The sequence below is a fragment of the Nicotiana tomentosiformis genome, chromosome 8 (genome assembly GCF_000390325.3).
Source record: "Nicotiana tomentosiformis chromosome 8, ASM39032v3, whole genome shotgun sequence".
Taxonomy (NCBI): Eukaryota; Viridiplantae; Streptophyta; class Magnoliopsida; order Solanales; family Solanaceae; genus Nicotiana; species Nicotiana tomentosiformis.
This window is the reverse complement of record NC_090819.1, coordinates 31,052,392-31,078,703: the sequence shown is the minus strand read 5'-3', so window position 1 is coordinate 31,078,703 and position 26,312 is coordinate 31,052,392. Positions and strand designations below refer to the sequence as shown.

The window sequence follows — 26,312 nt, the reverse complement described above, 5'->3', positions numbered from 1 at the left end:
TTAATAAATTATTTCTCAATTTTAGTTAAATAGGCTACTATGTTAATAATTTGAAATTATTGTCATAATTTAGAAAATAAGTATTTCATAAATAATTAATTACAATAATTGGTAGTATATTTGATATTTATGATTTTACTTCATTTTATCTGAAATTATTTAAGCTTAATAAAATTAATTTTAAAAATGTTATAAACTAAAAGGCTACAATTGCAATTCCTTAACTAATTACACAATGTCTATCTTTAAAATAATTCCAGCCCAAATACCAGACCAAAATTCGGACATGGCCTAGTCCAAACAACCCCCTCTCCAAGTTTGCAATCCTCCCCAACCCATTTAAACCAATCAAAGCATGCAACGTCACGCGTCTCTATCACTCACAAAAGAAGCACAACAAATATCCAACCGTCCATCCTACAGATCAACAGTCCTTGTTTATCTCCGATTTTCTTTTAATTTTAATACTCTATTTGATTTAATCTCAACGGTTAAAATCAGAAGATCCAACGGCCTCCCTAGTTCTTCAGTTTTATTATTTAATCCATAAACTATCAAACCCGTTGATCTGAAAAATCAACAACCCAGTTCTTCAGCCGCCTCCCTTTCCTCTTTCCCTGTTCTTTCTCTCAAGCACTCATGAACATCAATCAACAGACCTTGTACAAATTCATGCAAGGTCATGAAACCTCTCATCAAATCGTCCTCCCCTGCTTCCCTATCCGAGAATCCCGCTGACCTTTCTCTTTTTATTATTCAAATCTAAAGTACCAGACTCTGACCTTAGAATTGAGACATTGTTTCGTCTTCGTTCTTTCAAATCCAAACTCAAAAAATCATCCACTTTGTGCCTAGGCTATGAGGCCATCGATTTGCTTTCCATTTCACTACTATGATTTAAAAAACCCATATTTGAAACCATAAACTCAAAGGTGAAACCTCAAGTCTCCAGATTTCTCTTATGCTCGGTCAAATCGGAGCATGCATGAGCATATCTGGAAGCTTCATTATGATTATTCGAGGTCCAGAGGTCAAATAATTTCACCTCTGGACACTAGAGCTTTGACCGATGGATTTTTCCTTCAATAATCAACAACTCTTCTTTCAGGTAAAAACACTCACTGATTTCCTTCTATCTCTCTAAATTTTACTCGCATATGCTTTCATCATCTGGTAGTCGTTACTCTCCACTACATATGCTTGAATCTTGTTGAAACCCTAAGCCATTAATGACACTATAAATAGAGCCTTGATTGCTCTCACCTAACATTATTGAATCACCTAACATCACCAAAAAACCTACAATCACACCAAACAATATCTACCAGACCTAACAATAGTCTAAAAATCTCATATGAATTTAGAGGCTAGGTTTCTTTTTTGATTGATCTCTCTTTCCTTTTGTTTCTGAGTTTCTTCACTGCTTAAGAGCTTGACATTTTGGTTTTCATTCGGCTAAGTTAGAAACCTTGTTTTGTTTGCTGCCCTAGAAAAGGTCATTACACTTCAACTCTTTTTTTTGACTATCTTTATTATCATGAACATGTTGGGGTCTTTCATTAGTCGTGTTCGTTTATAATAGTCGTCATCAGTATATAGATGTTACTTCCAGTTTATAACGATGTGTTGTTAACCTATGGTCACCTGTTATGCTTTTGAGTATCTTTAATCTGTATTAAATAGCCTATGTGATTGAGCTACTTAATATGCCTTAATGTCTTTTCTTGTTTGCCTAGGATTCAAGTTTTCTTTTAATGACTCTGCTGTGATCTTTATCCCTGCCATGCTGTTTCTGCATTTATTGTTAAGGTTGTTGTTTGATAATCCTAACTAGAACAAATATGAAATCTCACAGTTTAATCTTTCACTACTCTATTGAAGTATGTGAAGTTTAAGTGTTTAAATGCTTTTTTTTCTTTGTATAAGTATTTGTTAACCTGTAAGCTTCTTTGAGTCATCACTATGAAAGTCTTATGTCCATGCCTAATTGTTAGTTGCATCTCTGACTCTCTTTGCTTGAAACAGTCTTATTAGGTTAACTCTTGTAAACACCAGAAACCATTTCTTGCATATGTTTGTTATGAACAAGTTATCTTTCATAAATTAAGTTATAGTGATGTTGAATGTTAACTATTTTACAAGATGAGTATAACTATATCATGCTCAGATATTAATATTAGTCTATACATCTGGGTTAAACTTATTTAGCATAATATCTTCCCTGTCTTTGACCCTTAATGACACTGTTAATCTGATTTTACAATGACTGAAACTGATCCTATATTTGTAAGACTATGACATTAGTTGAAGTATCTAAATATATAGTTGAATGAAGGTTCCGTGTGTATCTCTGCATATCTCTTATGATTTCATGCTTCTCTACACTATCTTGAAACCGCATACAGTCTTCTCTTTCCCCTTAAGTCTGAATTGAACTTAGTCTATGGACTTTCAGAGAAGCTTTTATTGCTATTGATGGGACATAATAGTCTACTTATTTCATGACAAGATTGATACTCTTATAAGGATTGTTTCTGTCACCAATTTTAGGGTTAATAGTCTATGATATTGTTGAGCATTCTTAGATATTCCATTTGAACCTGCAAACCTATGATCATGTTAAAAGTTCTGATTATACTCTGGTAGCTCTAATAGACCATATAGATGTTCTAACTATGATCATTTGTCTGCACCTGTATTGATACTTTCAATAGTTCCAAACAATATTGTTAACCTATGTGGGCCAGACTTGAGTTATACTCATATGTGATTAGTCCATTTGGGCAAAAGCATCTGTACCCTAAATTGTAGCTGCTCTAAACTATGTACTATTTATCTATCTTTGAGATGATTGATTCCGGTTGTTTGGCTCTATAGCAAAACCAGTATGATGTTCCTGCCTTTGTGTGCATTTGAAAACTTGAGCTTCAGGTCAGTTTAATATGTTAATCATTCATTTAGAACTGGAGGTACAGTTATAAGAAATAAAATTGTTTCTGTGTTATTATGTTAAGAAAAGTAATGCTTCTGTGGTAGGGAATTTTACAGTAGTTGGTTTACATTGAGAGAGCCTCTTGGCACTTAAACCTATTGAGAAAAATAAGTCGTTAGTGGTTAGGGGTATTTGGGAATAGAGTTTCACTCTAGGTTGGATTTCCCTCCCCGACACAAGCATTGCCCTGGGCCTTGAGACCCTTGCGAACTTTGAAGTGTCGGGGGTTTAAAGGGGGCATCGACCTTGAGTGGAATTCTCTACGTAGCCCTTAATTCATTGACACTTGTTATACTCTTTGGGTTTAGTGTTTAATGACAATGAAAGGTATTCAATGTGGATTATTTTCTATATATAACCATCACATTAGTATAACCTTCTTAGTGTTTAAATATTGTTAGTTATCTTTCCTTTATTCTTTGCTTGCAAGTTTCGTGTATGAGCATGTATATAGTGTTATCTTTCTAATGAATTTCTCTTTTTTTTTTGAACATGTACAATGGCTTGGGCCCGCTGAGTTCTTAAAGAACTCAGGCCCAAATCCAGCATTGCTATATCATGGGAGTCCAGAGTCAGCTATCGTTGGAATGACCCGGCCGGTTGTTTTGAGTGTTATAGCCTCATTCCCCCATTTGCCATTATTTGCTCAATTGCTCTTATATGACTATCCAGGGTAGTTGGTTTGGTTCTGGAGATGTTTCAGAATGAGTTGGGACACTTAGTCCCAAGGTTGGAAGCCTAAGTTGAAAGAGTTGACCGGATGTTGACTTATGTGTAAACGGCTCTAGAATAGATTTTTAATGGTTCCGATAGCTTTGATGGTGATTTCGGACTTAGGAGAGTGTCTGGATATTGATTTGGAGGTCCGCTGGTGAGTTTGGCTTGAAATGGCAAAAGTTGGAAAATTAGAAGTTTGGAAAGCTGAGAAATTTGACCGAGAGTTGACTATGTGGTTACTAGGCTCAGATTTTGGTTTTAGTAGTTTGAATAGGTTCGTTGTTTCATTTATAACTTGTGTGCTAAATTTGCGGTCAATCGGACTTGATTTGATAGGTTTAAGGATCGAATGTAGAAGTTGGAATTCGTTAGTTTTCATTAGGCTTGAATTGGAGTACGATTTGTGTTTTTGATGTTGTTTGATTTGATTTGAGGCCTCGACTAAGTTTGTATCGTGTTTTAGGACTTGTTTGTATGTTTGGGTTGAGGTCCCGGGGGCCTCGGGTGGATTCCGGATGGTTAACGGATCAAAAGTTGGACTTGAAGCATCGCTGGATTTTCGCCTTCTGGTGTAATCGCACCTGCGAGGGGATTAGCCGCAGGTGCGGCTGATGTGGTGCAGAAGCAGAGCTGGGCAGGCCTGGGGTGTGTCGAGGTGTGAGGGGTTTTCCGCATCCGTGAGCCCGCAAGTGCGAGAAAGGCTCCGCAAATGTGGAGAATTGGAGAGTGAGTTGTCTTCGCAGAAGCAGATAGATGGTCGCAGAAGCGCTTCTGTAGGTGCAAAAATTGGAGCGCAGGTGCGGACCTTGTTGACTTAAATGATTTCCGCAGAAGCGATTTCACAGGTGCGGAGTTTTGGCCCCCAAGTGCGAAAGCACTGGGCAGAATATAGGGTGAAGGGTTCCGAGGTTTTTATCATTTTTGGAAATTGCAAGCTCAGATTTAGGCGATTTTTGAGAGGGGTTTTGAGTGATTTCTTGAGCTAAGCCACTTTTGATCATTTTTATTGAATAACATTGATTAACCATTGAATTTCCCACCTAGTTGATATGTTTTTAAGGTGCAATTTTGGGAGTTTTGGGCTAAGGATTGGAGAGTTAAATTTGGGTATTTGAGTGACGATTTGATGTCGGAATTTGATGAATTTGGTATGGCTGGACTCGTGGTCGAATGCGTGTTCAGATTTTGTAACTTTTGCCTGTGGTTGACTTTTGAGTTAAATTTTTGACTTTCGATTAATAACTTAGCTTTTTCATATGGAATTGATTTCTATAGCTCAGGTTGATTGTATCGAATTATTTGTGGCTAGATTTGAGGCGTTCAAAGGTTGATTCACGAGGCAAAGGCTTATTCGTGTAGAGCTTTGCACGGTTTGAGGTAAGTAATACTTCTAAACTTGGTTCTGAGGGTATAAATCCCTGAATTTTGTGTTATGTGGTCGGTGTTGAGGTGACACACATGCTGGGTGACAGACGTGTGGGCGTACACCGTAGTAATTATGACTTCGTCAATTTCATGGGACTGTGTAGTCACCTTATCTGAATATTATTACTATACTCTATGTGTTAGAGTACTTGAGTTGTGAATCATGTTAGAAATCATGTTTAGGCTATGAATTGGTACTATTGGTACCCACAATGGTCATTTTTTTGTTGTTGAGAATATTTGCTTAATTTGTAGTTACGTACTTAGTTGCATTCATCACTGCATATCATATCTCAGTCTTTGTATCATTTATTGTCACATCATGTATCATTGATTTGGGCTGCTTAGCATGAGTGTGGTGAGCCTGAGAGACTGGAGAGATTGATGACTGAGTTGGGGCCTGAGAGCCGTGTTGTGAGTGAGATATTTGGATCAGGTTACACGCATAAACAAGCCGTATAGCTATATGTGGATCGGGTTGCACGCCGTAACAAGTCTTATGGCTGCATGTGGATTGGGTTGCATGCCGCAACAAGCCTTATTGCTACATGTGGATCGGGTTGCATTTCGCAACAAGCCTTATGACTATATATGGATCGGGTGGCACGCTGCAACAAGCCTTATGGCTATATGTGGATTGGGTTGCGTGCCACCACAGGCCTTATGGCCATATATGGATCGGGCTGAGCGCCGCAACAGGCACTGTACAGTGTTGAGTTTGACGATTGAGAATTGAGACAGTCAGATTGAGTGCTCCGAGAGTGTGAGTACGTGAGATTTTTTTATTGTGTTGCATCACATACGGTATTCGTATTGGCATATAGATATAGAGATGTCATATTCCTGATATCAGTTACATTTGGCATATTTTATCTATGTTGAACTTAACTATTAAACCTAGAAGCATGTCTACATTTTCTGTACTGTTAAACTCTATATTTGTACTACATTGGTTGGGCTCGTCACTACTTTCAGCCCAAATGTTAGACTTGTTACTTATTGAGTTAGTTGTACTCACGCTACACCCTGCACTTCATGTGCAGATCTAGGTGTTTACGGGAATGGTGGTTGTTGATCTTGGAGTTCGGAGATCATTGAGGTAGCTGCTTTGGCGTCCGCAGACCTTGACTCTCCTCCTCTATCTCTTAGTTTTTTTTTTTGCCTTTCTAGATGGTGTTTCAGACTGTGTTATTGTATAGATGCTCATGTACTCAGTGACACTCTGATGTTGGGAGAATTATATTCGAGTCGCAGATGTTTACATCGCCTATTTATGAGAGTTTACTGTTAAACATTCTTCATCTTATTTTCAATACAAAATGCGCAGTTTTATTGTGAATATCGGCTTGCCTAGTTCTGTGATAGGCTCCATCACGACATGTTGAGTTTTGGGTCGTGATAGTCGTCCCTATTATTGCTGGGCCTGCCTCTTTGAGGCCCAAAAACTATTTTCCTTTCTTTTCCTTTACTCCTTTATTTACTACTTTCGCTATTCTATAGCTCTACATTGTCGTTGTCCTTTATTATGTTCCTGTTGTTTTATCTCATATATATACAACAATGATATATTAGATACTTTACTTTATGCCTTAAAACATATAAAACAACTTAGGCAAGCCTTAAAGAGCCTAGGATTAAAAGAAGCACTAGTTAATAATTAATCCTGTATTCACTAATCATAAGTTGTTTGTGCTATTAATCTACTATGCCTTGCTAACTCTTCTTAAAGATTTTTGAAGCCCCAAAAGCCTAACAAAAGGTGGCAGTCATTCTTTCAAAAAGAAAAACAGAACTGAATCGAGAGTTTAAATTTTTAAAAGGAAATCAGCTCCTTTCGAAAACCAAGATGCTTCTGCCTTAAACCAAGATTTTCAAATGATTCCTTCAAGCCCAATATTTAAAAGCCAAGGTATATCTTAGGCTTATTTTCATAACACCTTCACCTCATTAGAGTAATATGAACTTCCATGCTTTAGGAACAAAATGTTTTGACTTAGCTTTTCTTTTACACGTTTTCATACAAACATCACATCTTTTAAAGCTCTTTTCAAGCATATATACACTAACATTATTTTTCTAAGATTATTATGTAAACCCATACCTCTTTAAACTACACTGTTCCTTTATATGTATTATGCCCTAATATATGGTAAGCCACACTCTCTAAGCATTAGTTAAGCATGGTACAAGGAATTAGTCCTAAATCTAGTCCAAGTGCTATGGAGCTACCTTAGGTAGATTTTAAGGGGTGCCTAGCACATTCACCTTAGTAGAACAAGAACCCTTACTAATAATCTCACTGGTTCACAGACTAATAAATAATATGGCTTTTAGTAATTAAATAGGTACCCTAGTATACCTTTAAATATTAGGTGGCGACTCTCTTCCATCAACAACAGAGAAACCACAAGTTGAATTTTGTTTTGACTAGTGCAAAATAGGGTGCAACAATACCCATCAAGCCATACTGCTCATACCCCCTTAACAGATGTGTATCAACAAAAAGCACATGAAGTGCATAAATATAACCATAGGGAGACATATAGCATAATACTCTATGAAAAAGGTCAAGCACTACTAGGGTGCAATAAGCAAATTAATATCTCAAGAGCCATCTTGCTCAAATATCGCCGCCACAAGGCCTGAACAGAACCACAACATGCATGTGAATACCAAGTAGTATCACAACCCATCATAACATATGCAAGTAAAAAATAAAACAAATCAAGGTAGGAATAACATCCACTCCACCTGATGGAACACCCATAGAAAATGTTGCGCTGAATGAGCGAATCCAACCTAGTGTAGAATACATATTCTCAGTAGGTCTACCAATGGGCCTCTGATTCGGGACATTCCAAAATAGGTAAATAGCCTTCCAAAACTCCACAACAACTCCATCCATGGCACATATAATCAATTGAATTATCCTGAATACACTTTCACAATCTGCGACTATAGGTATGTTACGCCTCTCAAAAATATGACATCTAAATTGCGAGAGTACCTTGTCACGACCCGAACCTGGAGGGGCGAGACCGGCACTCGGTGCCTCACCTATCCTCGCGTACCAACTTGCGACTAAGGGACTCTGAACATATGATATCATACTTTGGCCATCGGCCACAATGCAAGACAATTGCAAATACTGACTAAATGTCACTAAAAAGCTGGGCCGACAAGGCCGTCATAACTACTACAGCTGACAATCAAACAAAATATACATAAAATGCCTACAACCCCAACATGCTGCATTAATTGACAGGATATGTCTACAAGCCTCTACTGCTCTAGACCCGGCAACTTCGAAAGGCATGGAGCTTACCGATCAAGCTGAACTCGGGCAACACTTAATGAGGAGGTATACCCGTCTGTCTGTCTGAATCTGCACGCATGAAATGCAGCGCCCCCAGGAAAAGGGACGTCAGTACGAAATAATGTACCGAGTATGTAAGGCACTATACTAAAAGTTGAAACTAAACTGATAATATAATAACTGAAAGTAACTGGAAGTCAATGATAATTTGAAGATATGCGTACCTGCTGATGCTGACTCAAGTCTCTCAATATAGTAAGTAAAATAGTTGTCCGGCCTTATAAGACTCGGTATATATATAACTTCTCTGCCGTAGTAGGCTCGCTCATAGGCGCTCGGCCATACTAGGCTCTGTATCTCGGCCAACTAGACTCGCTCATAGGCGCTCGGCCACAGTAGGCTCGGTATATAACTTACCATCTGATCAGAGGTTGCCCAATAGGGGCCTGCCCATCGATTATAGCTCGATGGTAATGAATATACTATAATACTGTATATATAGACTCTCTGCTCTCTTGACTGGAAGAAGGAAATACTTAATTGAATATTGTACTTACAAGACTAGGAAAAATATACGTAAATTCCGGGACATGAATTTTTTCTTTATACCTCGTTATCAAACTTGTGTAATTACGAGATCATGCAAAATGAAGGAAGAGCTTAGCCTTTACATACCTGGAGTAGGCAAAAATTCGTATGATATTCTTGGAAAAGGTTGCACCGTACTCCCTTAAAATTGTAAAATCTCACGTTAATTTAGATAGTCGAAGGTCTTGGCGTTGCTCATATGACTCTCTGTTGTAATATACAACATCATATTGTGGTGCTTTCATACTTTTCAATTTTTCTGCCAACTCTTGCAACTAAGAATGGCTTAAAAATTAACTTGGTTGAGAGCTTTTTATACGAACAACTGAAGGATGACTTGAAATTCTGTCTAATTGTTTCTAACTAGATTGCACTTTGCGTGAAGCTTATTTGTCACTTAAATATATTCTACTTTAAATAAAACCAGACTTTTAAAAAGAGCAAGTAACTACCAATATAAATTGCTCCATCTGGGAACAAATTACGGAGACCTTGAGGCAAAGTTACGAATGACTAAGAAATGTAGTCCATGTGTTATCTAATGTGGTTGCCTAAAATGAAGAGTCATCAAATATCTTTAAGTGGCTGCCACGTTATTGGCTATTAAACTTATCCAAAACTTGATTAAGATTATCCACAAATTTCTTAATTAACTTGTTAATCTCCCATAAACCAATAATTAATCAATTACCCACATACTTAAGAATTATCCCAAATTACTTAAAATATTGCACATTTTTAGCATACCTTATACACCTCGCTATAATGGCCATGTGGCACCTTGTATGGTACTAGTCCATAAATATCAGGTATTTTAGCTTGGGCCATATTTTATCCCAAAATGTCAAACTTCGACGAAATTTATTTTCTTCGATTTTCTTACCTTCTCACCTTCACCAATTTACTCATCACTTGTTTAAAATAGCATAATGCTTATAATCACGAAATAATTTCATTCCCGAACTTGCGTCGATTAACTTACGACAAACCTTTATCGTACGAAAATGCGGGATGTAACATCATTCCCCCTTTGGATCATTCGTCCTCGAATGTTGACTGATATACTTATCATTTTCATAACTTATGTCCTCTGAATACTTTAGTACTTTCCTTGACATCTAAACAACTATTCTGTGAATAATTCTAAGGGCCAGGGCATTCCCCCCTTTAAGCTTCTTTCTCACACCACGACTTGTAGTCGAAATCCTTCTAATCTAGTAGCTGTTGCTACCTTCTGTCATAGATCAGTTTATTCATCCGTATGACTTTACTGCCATAACTCTTACTTTAATTTATCGTTATTGAGGACTGCTACCGAACTCCAAGTTACTTTCATTGCTTATCCTATATGCAATAAGCTAAGTCCTTTAATGCCCCCTCATTACTGTTCATCTTAATAATGACGGCCTAATCTCATCTCATACTTTGTGACCTTTGTCCATCCATTGTTGATTCATCTTAATACCGATAACTTGGCCTCTTATGTAACACTACCGCTAGGGATCACATCTCATCGGGGAACATTTGAAGTGACTTTCCTAATCTACTTAGGGGTGATACTGTACTTCAATGACCGTATTTTATAGGATCCCAATGTGATTCACTTACGTGGGTATTTTAATCTCGTACAATCCATGAAATCCTCTTCAAATCATTACTCACTCGAAGGCCTAAACGTCATCCTTTATCTATCACAATCACACCCTTATTTCACTACCAGGGCACATTCCATCTCTTCTAAATGCTACTAGTCATAGACTCCTTTGAGCTTATTCAGGCACCCATCAACTCTCATATTCGTGGGCTTAATCCCGAGGGCTTATCCATTCTCGCCACCTTCTCACCTGCCCTTTCTTATCCTTAATTTTGTCTTCCTACAATCTTTTCGCTCTACCATACTTTTGCTTCCGACCCATACATATCCATTTATACTACTCGCAGCCTTCCTTCAACTCCCTCGCACCATAGATTTCCTTGTGTTATTCTGGAACATCAAGTGAGACATCACATCGTCTCTAACTCTTCTTTTACTTTCTTAACTAGACCTCTCGATACCTAGAAACCATATGCTATAAAATATGCCACTGATGATGCCGCTATCATTCCTGAATATTGAATCCCCGCGGTTTTAGCCTTCTATCCGAAATATGGACTATTCCCAACCTTCTGCATCTGAGTATCTCGTATGTTGTTCACTTTTAACTTACTTACCTTAAAATCTCGCATCACATCTTCTATCTCTTTCATGACCTCCTTTCCACATAGGTATAATTCATATTCACAACTTAAAGATCTATTATAATACTTGCAACTCTGGTGTATACACAATTCGGTGAGAGCTTCATACCGACTTCTTTTAAGGTTGCTACTTCTTCTAACTGGCTTCCTTATAGAGCCATTATAGAATATGGTTGTTGCATTATCTCTCTTGCACCTCTGATATTAAGAGTGATTCTGCCATGTTCTCAAACGCAATTTCTATAATTTTCTAGGTCTAATAATCAGACTCCTGATTTACTTCGTTGTTGTAACTCTTTAGTTTCCTCTTCCTTCTGATCAACATTTATGCATGCTTAAGCTATCTTCCGATTTGCGGCTCATGGCAGTAGTTATTACTTTAGCCCTTCATGGACGCTATGGAATATACATGATACAATCTTATAACAATTTAATATTTTGTCTATGACCTGGGCTCAATTCTTTCTTTTAAGCTATACCGAAATCTTCTGCGGCTGTATGATTGTCAACATATATGCCGCATGGATAATACTCCGAAATATTAAGTACATTCATTATGTAATTATCTCTGGATCATTGATCGAATAATTCCTTTCATTCCTTCTCAACTTTCTTTAAATGCAAGCAATTGCTTTTCCTGGTCATTCTGCCTCCTTGTTGCATGCATACTTAGCTTATTTTAGTGCCCACACTTATTGGAATTCCATACAACCCATATGATCTTGAATATCACCTTTTGATTTTGATATATATATATATATATATATATATATATATATATATATATATATATATATATATATATATATTTATTATTATTTTTTCTTCCCGTTCATTAGCCACGATAGGTGCCACCTGCTGATGGAGTGCATACAATGTTGTTGTGAGACTGTTGTTACTTGACAATTTCCTCTTTAGGTGACTGTGCTTGGTTAAAGCCTTATTCCTTATTTCCTCCGCTAGTCTTTCATTGTAGTACTTAGGGAGGACCCTCTGATTCTTGCAAGGCTGCAAGCTTATTATATCGTATACTCGACGGAATTTTTAATGTTCGTACTCACATATAAAATTCCTTAGTTACTTACCTCCATACTTATATGCTTGTACGATTGCTCCCAAACTGAAGTTTTGACTGTCTTCCCTTAACACTCATATGGTATCTTTAACTACCCCAACTCCTATCCGAATATTTCTCAAGGTCACGATGTCATATCTGCGAGACTGAATTCCCTATGTTGGGGTTCACTCCGTTTATCTTGTACGATCTATTGATTTGTCTTTATCCTCTTGTCTAGCCATAACTAGGATCTTCCTGAATCAATTACTAACTACTCATTGGCTCATTCTCATATCAATATTCTGCGTAATCTTTCATGGGTCATTTTCTTTATCTTAACTTACGTCCCGCACTGGCTCCTTATCTATCGATAACATCTTAAGCAGGAAACCTTACCTCCTCTCCTTGATGTCATTTTTACATAATGTTGTGGAATCGTAGCGTATCTGCAGGACTTGAATAAGTGCAATCTTATCCCTTTCTCATTCTTATCACATTCTTCCTTTACCATTTCCATAGTTACTAGAACCACTTAATTCTGACCTAATTCCACATCACACCATATTTCCCCCTTTAGGGGAGCACTAAGATTTAGTGCTACGATGATCTACGTATAGATGTTTTACCCTCTCATCTTTGGCTTCTTTTCACATCATCGATGATTCTTACTCGCCTCGCGGTAATCCTTCAGTACCAAGGATAATGAAACTCCTCACGCGCGAGGGTGACACTTAGTGTAACTGGCACATACAGTCCCTTAAGCTTAACTTTACTCACCTTGCTTGCTTTAGGGAAGCGTCTTCCTGAATGACCATTCTTTGAATTTCTCATGAATCTTCTTCTGTTGTCCACTCTATTATCGCCGGAATGAAATCTGAAATTCTCATGATGCTGACTATTATCCAATCACTCAGTCCCTAATTCATGTTTAGTTTATCTTGTTCACCAGCCCATACTGATTTCTATTATTTTGGGGTCTAACTTTTCCTTCTGATAGTCGCGTTGGAGTCACGAACTTATTTCTTGAAATGGGGATATGACTTTATGGCCTATATTCTTTTGTTGTCTCAAGGCCTGTCACCTCTCGTCTTTTCCTTCAATTGACAATAGACTCTATAATACTGTCATCTTTTTGATCCACCGTTGTCATCCATGTATCATATCTTACTCATAATGCTTCATTAACTCTTTTCTTATTTCCCGCTAACATTTATGTCTATCACTTAATTCTGAAAACTCGAACAAGACATTCTTTTGCTTTTAGCCCCTTTTGCTCCATCCACTGGCTCCTCGAATTGCCTAATATTCTCTTTTTACCAGGGATGGGAGCCACACTAAGGTAATAGTAATCCCTTCCAGGCTTCCAGTGCTTATCTTTGTAGTACTCCTATCTAGCTGTACTATTTTAGGATGCACCATCAAGGTGCCTCACAAGGAGATCTATTAGCACCTTTGTAATATCCTTTAGAAATGCCAACTAACATAAACAATCCATTTACCATTTTGGGTTACTCTAACCCCAGTCGGATCCTAATATCGTGTTCTTTTCTTAAACAAAACATGTTAGCCCCCATTGGACATAACTGAGATGGATGTGGCTGATTGCACATACCTTTGTTACTATTGAAGGTAACTTAGAATGCTTATATCTCTCTTCCTGAATTGTAAATAATGATCATCTTTATTAACTGGGTACCTCGTACCCTTCTTCATCTTGCTTCTTTTACTTCTTCAAATTTGTATTTATCTTCTGAATCTCTCATTGTCTTTCACCATAAAGGTGGATAAATATTATTACCTTAAGGTTCCTTATCAAGAGGCTTACACATCTTAGTATACACATGATCTGCTGAATACCTCATATTTATCCATCATAAGCATGATGCAAAAATTGAATTCCTCTGACTCAACTCTTCCACAGATATATCTCTTACCAACTGCCTTTTTGGATGTAAGCATCGTTGTATTACGAATAAGATAGAGTTTAGGAATTGAGTTCTTACAACTGAGCTCTACCACACGATCTAGAGTAAGAAGAAATAGTGATAGTCCTAAATGCCCTGTAGCCTCCTACTTATAAGTGTGGTGCACGACACACCCATAAATAAGACTCTACTAGACACGGCTTGTAGACTCCCTAGGACAGAACTGCTCTGATACCACTTTTGTCACGACCCGAACCTGGAGGGGCGAGAGTGGCACTCGGTGCCTCACCTATCCTCGCGTACCAACTTACGACTAAGGGACTCTGAACATATGATATCATACTTTGGCCATCGGCCACAATGCAAGACAATTGCGAATACTGACTAAATGTCACTAAAAAGCTGGGCCGACAAGGCCGTTATAACTAATACAGCTGACAATCAAACAAAATATACATAAAAGGCCTACAAGCCCAACATACTGCATTAACTGACAGGATATGTCTACAAGCCTCTATTGCTCTAGACCCGGCAACTCCGAAAGGCATGGAACTTACCGATCAAGCTGAACTGAGGCAACACTTAATGAGGAGGTATACCCGTCTGTCTGTCTGAACCTGCACACATGAAATGCAGCGCCCCCAGGAAAAGGGACGTCAGTACGAAATAATGTACCGAGTATGTAAGGCACTATACTGAAAGATAAAACTGAACTGATAATATAATAACTGAAAGCAACTTGAAGTCAATGATAATCTGAAGATATGCTTACCTACTGATACTGACTCAACTCTCTCAATATAGTAAGTAAAATAGTTGTCCGGCCTTATAAGACTTGGTATATATATAACTTCTCTGCCGTAGTAGGCACGCTCATAGGCGCTCGGCCATACTAGGCTCTGTATCTCGGCCAACTGGGCTCGCTCATAGGCGCTCGGCCACAGTAGGCTCGGTATATAACTTACCATCTGATCAGAGGTTGCCCAATAGGGGCCTGCCCATCGATTATAGCTCGATGGTAATGAATATACTATAATACTGTATATATAGACTCTCTGCTCTCTTGACTGGAAAAAGAAAATACTTAATTGAATATTGTACTTACAAGACTAGGAAAAATATACGTAAATTCCGGGACATGAATTTTTTTCTTTATACCTCGTTATCAAACTTGTGTAATTGCGAGATCATGCAAAATGAAGGAAGAGCTTAGCCTTTACATACCTGGAATAGGCAAAAATTCGTATGATATTCTTGGAAAAGGTTGCACCGTACTCCCTTAAAATTGTAAAATCTCACGTTAATTTAGATTGTCGAAGGTCTTGGCGTTGCTCATATGACTCTCTGTTGTAACATACAACATCATATTGTGGTGCTTTCATACTTTTCAATTTTTCTGCCAACTCTTGCAACTAAGAATGGCTTAAAAGTTAACTTGGTTGAGAGCTTTTTACAAGAACAACTGAAGGATGACTTGAAATTCTGTCTAATTGTTTCTAACTAGATTGCACTTTGCGTGAAGCTTATTTGTCACTTAAATATATTCTACTTTAAATAAAACCAGGCTTTTAACAAGAGTAAGTAACTACCAATATAAATTGCTCCATCCGGGAACAAATTACGGAGACCTTGAGGCAAAGTTACGGATGACTAAGAAATGTAGTCCGTGTGTTATCTAGTTTGGTTGCCTAAAATGAAGAGTCATCAAATATCTTTAAGTTGCTGCCACGTTATTGGCTATTAAACTTATCCCAAAATGTCACTTGTCAAACTTCGACGAAATTCATTTTCTTTGATTTTCTTACCTTCTCACCTTCACCAATTTACTCATCACTTGTTTAAAATAGCATAATGCTTATAATCATGAAATAATTTCATTCCCGAACTTGCGTCGATTAACTTACGACGAACCTTTATCGTACGAAAATACGGGATGTAACATACCTAGATCTCCATACCTAATCCCTAGCTCTTCCACTTAACTGGCCGATACGTCACACATACACAATCATCTTATGGGAGATACTAACCTCCCGCACCTGGCAACAAAACCTGGGTTAGCAACTATGCAATCGATGTAGTACTATCCAAGCATCCGCAATCAATACACAATGTATCTTCCACAAAACACACCCTTCCCAAGCGATACCGAAAATAGTTCTAGTATTCTCTTAACATCTGATATTTCCCATGTTGTCCATAATTTATTATACTTATATCAAAACTGTACTGCAACCTTGTCTATGTAAATCCCAATCCCACACAGCTCACTGCATCAATCATGCTAATATGCAAAAATACGAGAATCCCATTATCAATTTTGAATCATGACTAGGAGACAAACTCCATCGACTCAAAACCTACAACTAAGATCAATTCAAGGGAAAAGCACAATGCACAACAAAATTCTCATGTTTGTAGAGGACATCAACCGCACGTCGTGGTCGAAATCATCTCAACTCTTCAGAATACATATGAACATAGCCAAGCCAACCGAACCAAATACCTCTGAATCACCCAAGTCACACAGACTACCAAACCCAACAATATTACCACAAAGACACCTGTAAAGCTGTATAATGCCAAAGGAACCATTTGTTCCATTACCATGCTAAACTAAACCATTGCTAAACGGGTTCAAATCCTTCAGATTACTCATGCCCCACCTTCACAGCAATGCTACTCTTTCCAAGTATACTATGGACCTCAATCAAAACTCATCCGCGGTAATCCTAATGTGAAATCTCGTTGTCCTAAGACACGTGAGCCATTTATTCCGTATTATACATCTGGCAGTACCTCCAATCCAAGTACATGTTCTGAATAAGCCTTTTATAAATCTGAAGTTGCCCCCTTTCATCTCTCTAATGCTGCGTCGAAGAACCGATATACAGAAATGCCCTAAGTCCTTTCCATAACCAACACAATTCTCGAATCGTTTGTCACACACAAATCCGAAAATTCTTAGATACCACATATTGATTCTTGAATCCATCAGAACCTTCTCAAGAGTCGTACACTCTATCCTGAAACTCGAATATGTAACTAATCATGCCGAATGATTAGTGCTCTGTTGGCACTTGAATACACCAAAATGAAATAACTGAGCGAATCCTTCCCTTGCACACTACTTCCATAGAAGAATATCGAACTTGAGTCCTTCCACAATCTCTACATATCACTAAGATGAAATACAACTCGCACCCAACAGTTCTTTGCTCAAATCATTGTTAGAGTCATCCCTCAAAGATCATATCTAATCCCCAAGCATCTTTGAGTCTAGAATCTATCACAACACACGGTAGGCTCCCCTACTTAGTGCTATGTCGCCATCATATAATCCAGGAACCCATAATGACCGCTCCTCTTTAGCTACCATGATCCTACATTGTTACACAAATGAATTACTCTAGCGCACCAACCATGATGCATCCTAAATCATCTACCCAAATGCACACTCAACCTCGTGACAGTCATTACATCTTCCTCAAAAACGATCCAAACCCATTTCATAGTACATGCATCCGACTAGGTGTAAGGTAAAACTCCTTATAGAAACCTCATAAGATATCAGGAAACCACCAACCTTCTACCAAGAGATTGTCCACCAGTGTGACCTTATATAAACATATTTCTATGACCTACCATAGTACAACTCTATGTAATCAATGAATCCTCCCGAGTCCACATTCATCAACAATCTGCAGAAATCTATTTCATTCCATCAATAGACAACTAGAAGACCTTTCAACACATCCCAACTAAAGATGGTATTCACACCAATATGATAATCAAGCATTCACAATCCCTTAGTAGCTCAAACAAATCCTTCTCGTCAAATTCGAACTCTCAAAATATGAGAAGTCGCTACTAATATAAAATACACTCAACTATCCATAATGAACCCAATAGAATCAAACATTCTCGAAAACTGTGGGAATCCTAGCACAAAATCTACAATGATATGCTCTCACTTCTACATCAGTATAGCCATCTTCTGAAGTAACCACTCGGTCTCTGATGTTTATTCTCGACTTGTTGACAATCAAGCACCATGAAACATGACAAATAATGCTGCCTCGAACCACGATACCTCTCTATAACACCTGGACGAATAGAATACCATAACAATGAGCCTCCTCAAGGGTCATCTCCCTTGAATCATCAACAATGGGGATGCAAATCGGACCCAAAAGTCATAACACACCATCCACACCAAGGAACACCTCCTTAGCACTACCTCGAAACACCGTGCTCCTAAGGCTAAGGAAAGGGAAACCATCATACTAACGATCCTAGATGCATTCAAATAAGGATAACTATGCAACAAAACAAGCGAGAGCTCTACTCAACCCAGAAATACCCAATCTTGTAAATATATCGACCAGGGCCTAAACATTCATGGCCCATATACCAAGATTTAAACTGTGAACCAACTAATCATTCTCATGGGCTGCTTCGACCGTAAGCTTAAGCAATAAATCCACCAGTCTGCTCCCACGCATCAAAATCAATGTGTGAATCTTCACAATACAATATATAAGTCCCCGAACCCATGGACAACACCAACTCCAGGGCTTTAATAGATGATAACTCATTCACAAAGTGACAATAGTATTCTAACCTCTCACACACGGGAAACACATCCCACACCATGTCTGTATCATCATCAAAGTTTGCCGGTGCCCATCAGAAGTACTCAAAAATCACGTAAAAATGAGTAGGAATGAACTTAAGATATAGGCTTCAAGTCGAGATAAAATCGCACGATAAGAAATTAAGAAAGGGGAAGTTTCCTAAAGCCCTATAGCCTCTCAAAGATAAGTACAGACGTCTCTATACCGATCCACAAGACTCTACTAGACCTGCTCATGAATCATGAGTTTTATACAACTTAGGGCTCTAATACTAACTTATCACGACCCAAACTTCCACCAGAGTCGTGAAGGTACCCAACACCGCATGCTATGCAAGCAAGCAATAAGCATAAACAAACTTAAATAGCAGTATCAAATAGTATTGTCAACAAAAATAATGATAATTAATTGTAGTCAATAATAAAAAGACAACTAAATCCATCCCATGACCTGGTGTCACTAAATACATAAGCGCTACAGAATTTAAATACAGAGTCTGATCTCGAAATACACTATTCTATAAAAGATAGAACATTAATAATATAAACTCATAGAAAAGAGACTTCAAGTCCTGCGAACGGACAACAATGCTACCTAAAAATCACCCAGCTAATATGGATCCAACTTATGGACAACTACCATGATCAACAATACCTGGATTTGAACACGAAGTGCAAAGTGTAGTATGAGTATGACTAGCCCTATGTACTCAATAAGTAGCAAGCCTAACCTCGGGCTGAAAGCAGTGACGATCTTGGAAAGGTCTGATGCTCACATTTCATAGTCAACAATAACAATAACAGCAGAATAATAGCATGTGGAAGGAAAATAGCTCAAATAATAATAGGCTTAGCTTAACACAATAGAATAAGAAATAAACATGCTTTTCAGATATAACAATCAAGGCATTAACTTCCACGGAATTCACTAAGACAGGTCAATAACAAGATAAAACGGTGATATCAAGCTCTAAATATCAAGTAGAGTCATCATATACCAATTAACATGAGGGATAATACAACTCTATCCCTGCATATCAGTTATACATGCCAAATGAACAAAGAATCACAATTTAAATGTCAAGTATAGATAATCTCAGCACATTTATATTTCATGGCACAAAGTATCCCTCAATCATACTCTAAGCACGCTCACGGTACCTGGCTCAAAGCCCATTTACCCTCACACACGTACATACATACACTCAGCATTGTACGATTGCTTGACACAACTCCCACACACTTACATATATATGACCCTGTGCATGCGCCACGATTAGTACCTGACTCCGGAGGGGTGGGTCCTTGCCCAAGCACTGATTAGATCAAAGTCAACGATCAATATTATCTAAACCAATATGGGACATGGCGTACGTGTCACCTTAATATCAATACCACTCAACCTATCATGGGCCTGACGCACATGTCACCTTAATATCAATACCAACACAGCTTTATGGCCCAAGATCAATCATCAATCCGCTCACGTCTTCATATGCTAATAACTCACAGAAAAATAATTCAATATACCACACGAAATATACCTACGTGCTACAATTCAGCTCAAACTTGCGTCACGTGCAAGGACACTAACAACATTTGAGATAACATACCAAAAGTGAACAAAGATAGAGATATAACATGCAGATATAATATCATGGTTGAATAGTATGACTACGTCTAAGGAAAATAGCTCAATATAGCAAAAATTGCCCTGTCGTGTCTCAAAAAAATAAACAGATAGCCTAGACATGATTTCTAACATGAATAATAACTCACGTAGTCATACAAATGGATAAAACATGATATCACAGAAGCATGATAGCAAAACAAGGCATCTAATGGTCTTAGATTCTAGCTGGATCATGAATAACCATAGAGCACACATATACACGTCACCTCGCATATACGTCACCCCCAACATATAAAAAATATCATAGCCAATGGGGAAATTATCCTCAAACCAAGCTTAGGCAAGAACCTCATCCAGACTAGTCTTCGACCTCGAATCGCATCAAAATCTCGATCTAGCTCTCCAATCGTGCAAACAAGCAAAACATCATCCATTGAAGTCAACAATACTATAGGAAGTGACCTCAATCCATAAAGCTTCGATCTTTGAAGAAAATCTCAAAAGTCAACAAAATTCAACTCGGGCCTGCATGAACAAAATCGGAAACCAATACCGAAATCCAGTGACCCATAACCTACCGAGTCTAAATATATAATTAGTTTCCAAAACCGAGTCCAAATTGGTACTCAAATTCACAAAATATACTCTCTTAAAGTGTAGGCAAAACCCCCAAATTTCTTCCTTAAATTTACCAATCAAATTCAAAAATAAAAGATAAATTCATAAATAATAACCAAAATCCGAGTTAAGAACACTTACCCAATCCAAGTCGGTGAAAATTGCCATAAAAGCGCTCCAAACCGAACTCATAATCTCAAAATAAGATAAATAAAGCAAAGCCTCAAATATAACATACTGCTAGGGATTTCAGCACCTGCGGTCATAATGGTCGCTTCTGCGACGTCGCATCTCCGGCAAAACATTTGCAGATGCTAGATTCACTTACCATGTTGACCGCTCTCTTTTACAGCAAAATCTCCACATCTCGCGTACGCGACCTCGCTCCATTGCAACTCCAGTGCAGATGCGATCCTCATGGACCATACCTTCTTCCGCTTCTGTGCCCAAGGACTCGCACATGCGGCTCCGCAGGTGCGCTTCTCTATGCCGCAGGTACGTTGCACTAGATTCCAGCCAAAAACCAACAATGCCAACATGTACTCAAATGGTCTAAAATCAACTCGAAATGCTCTGAGGCCCCATGGGACCCCGTCCAATCACACCAACAAGTCCGAACACATCATCCAAACTCATCCCAATGCTCAAAACACCACGAATAACATCAAGATCAAAGCACACTAAGACATTCTAAATCTACACCAAACTTTGCACACAAGTCCCAAATGGCATAACCAACCTATTCCATATCCCGGAACAATAATATGAACCTGATACCATCAAAGGCAACTCCCGGTCAAACTTGTGAACTCTCCAATTCTTCATATTTTCAACTTTCGACTATGTCATGACCCAAATCTCACATGTCGTAATGGCGCCTATAACAAATAACTATGCATTTTAAATTGAAAAAAATGATAAAATAAGTTTAACAGTAAAAAATCTCATAAATAACCAATAAGAATAACTGCGACTCAAATACAAAGTCCCCAAAATCAGGGTGTCACCGAGTACATGAGCTGCTAAATTTCAACACAGTCAAAACTTCTAATACAATTTTCTGGAAAGATAGAATAATGCTAAATAAACTGAAAAGAAGGAGAGTCGATGTCTTTGGACGCCAAAGCAGCTACCTCAAAAATCTCCAAGCAGATAATAATCCAAGTCTAGCAACCACCGGGTTCAGATGTACTTGGATTTGCACACAAAGTACAGAGTGTAGTATGTGTACAACCGACCGAATGTACTCAATAAGTAACAGGACTAACCTTGGGCTAAAAGCAGTGACGAGTGTAGAAAGGTACAGTCCAAATCCAAATAATAATAGTACAGGTATTACAGGGAAATAACAGTAATAATTCAGAGAAGTCTCATAATCAGTTCATACACAGTACAGAAATGTAGACATGCTTTCATGTTCAACAGTTTAAGCTCAATACTACTAAAATATGATAAGTATAGCTAACATGAGGAATGCCACATCTCTACGTCTACATGTCAAATATGCATGTCACCTGTAATAAAACACAATGATAAACTCATATGATCTCACTCTCGGAGTATTCAACCTCATTCAGCACGCTCAATTGCTCTGCACTCTCAATCGTCACTCGCACTCAGCACTCAACGGTACCTGCGCTCACTGCTAGCATATCAGACACCGGAGGGGCGAATCCTGCCCAAGCGCTAATATAAGCCAACATGGAATGTTGCGGCGTGCATCCCGATCCCATCATGAATCAATAAAGCATGATGTGGCGTGCATTCCGATCCCATAAATATCACTCACAATCAGGCCATCAGCCTCAACTCAGTCATCAATCTCTCCGATCTCTTGGGCTCACAAATCTCATGCCAATTAGCCCCAGCAATGATACATAATGTAACACTAAATGATAACAGAGACTAAGATATGATATACAAATGATGAATGTGACTGAGTACATAATTGCAATTTAAGCAAATAACTCAACAACAAAAATAACCTCGGTGGGTCCCAACAGTACCAACATATAGCCTAAACATGATTTCTAACATGGATCACAGCTCAATTTCTCTAACACATGCAGATTACATCAATAACAACAAGATTTGATAACTACACAGTACCACGGAATCAACCGAGTCATAATTACCACGGTGCACGCCGACACGCCCATCACCTAGCATGTGCATCACCTCAACAACAACTACATAACACGTAGTTCAGTGATTCATACCCTCAGTAGTAAGTTTAGAAGTGTTACTTAGCTCAAACCGTGCAAATCTCTACTCCAACAAGCCCTTGCCTCGCGAATCGGCCTCCGAACGACTCGAACCCATCCACAAACAACTTAATACAATCAATACAAGTGATAGGAATCGATTCCAAACGATAAAACTAACTCTTTTAACCAAAGTCAAAAAGACAGCCCCGGGCCCACGTCTCAAAATCCAACAAAATTTACAAAATCCAAACACCCATTCAATAACGAGTCAAACCATACCAAAATCATCCAATTCCAACCCCAAATCGCCTTTCAAATCCTTAAAATATAGTTTATGAAGTTTCTACAATTTCCCCCAATTATCCAACCCAAAACACTAATTAAATAGTAAAAACAATGATAGATTCATGTATATTAACCAAATACGAGTTATAATAACTTACCCCAATCAACTCGTTGAAAATCCCTTCAAGAATTTCCCAAAACTGAGGTCTCTAGCTCAAAATATGAAAATTGGGTCAAAACCCTCAATTTTGAAATTAAATATCTGCTGCCCAGAGGCCCGTCTTGGCGAACGCGGAAAGTGCCTCGCGTTCACGAAGCACAAAAACTCAACTGCCAAAAATCCTCTTACGTGAATGTGATGACCAATGAACCCATACCTACGCGATCGTAAACCATCTCCCGTGAACGTAAAGGCTTACAAGCCTGCTGCCCCACCTGTCTCATCCTTCTACGCGACCCGAACCCCCTCTCGTGATCGCAATAGGCTACAATAATCAAAACTGCCGGCCGGATCATTTTATTCTCCCCCTCTTAAAAAAATATTCATCCTCAAACGGGTTTAGAATCATACCTGGAGCCTCAAATGGACGTGGATAGCTGCTCCGCATCTACTGCTCGGTCTCCCAAGTAGCCTCTTCGACTGGCTGACCTCTCCACTTTACTTTCACTGAAGTTATATTCTTTTACCTCAACTTTTGAACCTGCCGATCCAAAATGGCCACCAGCTCCATATCACAAGTCAAATCCCCATCTAACTGAACAGTACTGAAGTCCAAAACACGAGACGGATCACCAAAATACATCTGGAGCATAGAAACATGAAACACTGATGAACACTTGATAGATTAGGTGGCAATACAAGCTTGTAAGCCACCTTTCCAATCCTCTCAACCACCTCAAAAGGGCCAATATATCGAGGGCTCAACTTACCCTTCTTCCCGAACCACATAACACCCTTAATGGGTGAAACTATGAGCAATACCTTCTCTGCATAAATCTTCTGTCTAGACTATGTCGTGCGAAATGGATCCTGAATTAACTTAATCTTTTCCAAAGCATTCTGAACCAAGTCAGTACACAATAGCCTAGTCTCACCCAGCTCAAACCAACCAACCCAAGACCGGCATTGCCACCATTTGAATACTCGATGGGTAGATATTATTGTAGACAAACTCTGCAAGTGGTAGAAACTGATCCCAAGAACCCACAAAATCCATCACACAAGCACGTGTCATATTCTCTAATATCTGAGTGGTGCGCTCGGACTGTCTGTATATCAAGAGGTGGAATGTTGTATTCAACTCAACCCATGTGCCTAACTCTCGCTGCACTGCTCTCCAAAACTACAATGTGAACTGCGTGCCCCAATCTGAAATAATGGACACCGACACACCGTGAAGGCAAACAATCTTGCGGATACAAATCTTAGCTAACTACTCCAAAGAATGGGTAGTCCCAGCTATAATGAAATGTCCGGACTTAGTCAACTGGTCACAATCACCCAAATAGCATCAAACATCTTCAAAGCTCATGGGAGCCCAACTACGAAGTCCATGGTGATACGCTCCCATTTCGACTCAGGAATCTCAAGCCTCTGAAGCAAATTGCCCGGCCTCTGATGCTCGTATTTCACCTGCTAACGGTTTAAGAACCGAGCTACAAAATCCACTATATCCTTCTTCATTCTTCTCTGCCAATATTGCTACCTCAAATCCTGATACATCTTTGTGGCACCCAGATGAATGGAATATCACAAACTGTGGGTCTCCTCAAGAATCAACTCACGTAACCCATCCACATTGGGCATTCAAATCTGACCCTACATCCGCAGCTATGCTCCGAAAGATCCAACCTCACGAACTGATTGTCAAAGGCCTGAACATTCGATGCTAATGGTCTCTTATCAACAATAATGTATGCAAAGCTACCCATACTCACCGCCTTTCTACTCAAGGCATTGGCCACCATATTGGCCTTCCCGAGATAAAAACAATGGCAATATCATAGTCTTTTAACAGCTCCAAGCATCTCCGCTGCCTTAAATTTAGATCATTTCGCTTGAACAAGTGTTGAAGACTCCGATGATCTGTAAATACCTCACAAGACATGCCGTAGAGATAATTTCTCCAAATATTCAATGCAAGAATGATGGCTGCCAACTCCAAATCATGAACGGGGAGCTCTTCTCATGAGGATTTGAGTGGCGTGAAGCATAAGAAATCACTCTACCCTCCGGCATCAAGACACACCCAATACCAATCCGAGAAGCATCACATACACTGTATAAAAAACTGATAATAAAGGCAAAACAAGAACTGGAGTTGTGGTTAGAGTAGTCTTGAGCTTCTGAAAGCTCTCCTCACACTCCTCCAACCACCTGAATGGAGCACCCTTTTGGGTCAACCTGGTCAAAGGCACTCTAATGGACGAGAAGCCCTCCACGATGTGACGATAATATCTGTCCAAGCAAAGAAAACTCCGAATCTCAGTAGCTGAAGATGGTTTGGGCCAACTCTGAACTGCCTCAATCTTCTTTGGATACACCTTGATCCCTCGCTGGACACCACGTGCCCCAAGAACACCATCAAACTGAGCCAAAACTCACACTGGGAGAACTTAGCATAAAGCTTCTCCTCTCTCAATGTTTGTACTACAATCCTCAGATGATGTGCATG

At 38.8% G+C, this 26,312-nt stretch overlaps 1 protein-coding gene across 1 annotated transcript in view; it reads right to left on the bottom strand.

The window, feature by feature from the left end:
* LOC138897267 (uncharacterized) overlaps positions 1–26,312 on the bottom strand; it is an 84,589-nt gene that overhangs the window by 56,563 nt on the left and 1,714 nt on the right. The window contains exons 3-4 of the mRNA XM_070183229.1: positions 25,894–26,226; positions 24,339–24,440 (exon numbers count right to left, since the gene is read on the bottom strand). Coding sequence (XP_070039330.1) covers positions 24,339–24,440; positions 25,894–26,226 — 435 coding nt within the window. The remainder of the gene's footprint in view (positions 1–24,338; positions 24,441–25,893; positions 26,227–26,312) is intronic.